General features: G+C 49.6%; 1 protein-coding gene across 1 annotated transcript in view; it reads right to left on the reverse strand.

The window, feature by feature from the left end:
- PIGL (phosphatidylinositol glycan anchor biosynthesis class L) overlaps positions 1-1,157 on the reverse strand; it is a 67,211-nt gene that overhangs the window by 61,275 nt on the left and 4,779 nt on the right. Inside the window, exon 2 of the mRNA XM_035889615.1 lies at positions 139-232. Within this exon, the coding sequence (XP_035745508.1) occupies positions 139-232 (94 nt within the window). The remainder of the gene's footprint in view (positions 1-138; positions 233-1,157) is intronic.

The raw sequence follows: 1,157 nt of genomic DNA on the forward strand, positions 1-1,157 counted from the left end.
AAGGGGGGGCCGTTCCCGTGGGGAGGCCGGTGGGGAAAGCCGTGGTTGCCCGGGCCTTGCAGCGCACCAGCTGTCCCTGCTGGTACGTTAAGAAGTAATAAATAAGTGACAAAAGTTGAGCTTTTCAGCGTGTAGTACCTTTTATCCCTGCGCTCTGCTGCTGCGGAAGAGAGGCGGGTTGAGGGAAACCTCCGCAGCAGGGCAAGAGGAGCTTCTCTTCGGACACGTTCTGCTACCTGCAGGTCCGCTCGCTATCCCAAGGGTGGCTGCAAGGATAAAAACGACGTTTGGGTATGTCTCAGGAGTGAAGTCAGCCGTTGGTGAGGGTTGCAGAGCAAAAGGAGGCGGGAAGGAGTAAAATAAACACGAAAAAGGCAAGGAGGCACAGGGTGGCTTAGAAACTTTGCTTTTTGAGACAAAACGGGCAACATGGAAGACAAGTGTATTAAGTCAGCAATGGCGGAGTGTGCTAGCTGGGTAGGTTTAAAGAATGAGGAAAGCAATTTGGAGGAATTCAGTATCTGAAGAGCAGCTAACGCCTCACGAAATGTATGCCTGACTTGTCCTCACAGAATTTTATTTGGGCACTTCAGCTTCCCCATGAATTGAGGTGAGTTGGGATTAAAGTCTGTAAACACTTCAGCCTGGAGATGTGTCATGTCACCTGAACAGAGTGGAACACAAGCTCCTCTAGTCACTACATGCTTACTAAGATACCGGTTTTATAAGTAATCCTGTTTGCCACAGGGTGAGCCCCTGCTTTATTAGTCTGAATAAGCGATTGTGTGGACACGCATCCTGCAAACGTGGGATACAACTTCTCGTATTTAATGGAAATTGTAACAACATTTAGATAATTTAATCTTGCCTAATGGCATCCCTTCCCCCGCCCCCCAGTAAACCTGATAAGAGATTTGCGATCCTAGCACATCTGGAATTACGTATTTGCAGGTAAAACGCCCCGCGGATTTGAAATACCTCATTGAAAAAAGCAGGGGACAATTTACATACTCCTCATGCGGGGGGAGGAATAAACAGACATTGGAGATTTTAAACCTCTCTCGCATTTTTCAGACGTCATTCGTCGCTAGAGGCAGAGGCGCGGCGTCAGTGACAGCGCGGGAGTCTGACGGGGCCCCGGCGGAGGTGCCGCAGCC

This window comes from Egretta garzetta, unplaced genomic scaffold, assembly GCF_000687185.1.
Source record: "Egretta garzetta isolate BGI_Z169 unplaced genomic scaffold, ASM68718v1 scaffold112, whole genome shotgun sequence".
In the NCBI taxonomy this organism is placed as follows: domain Eukaryota; kingdom Metazoa; phylum Chordata; class Aves; order Pelecaniformes; family Ardeidae; genus Egretta; species Egretta garzetta.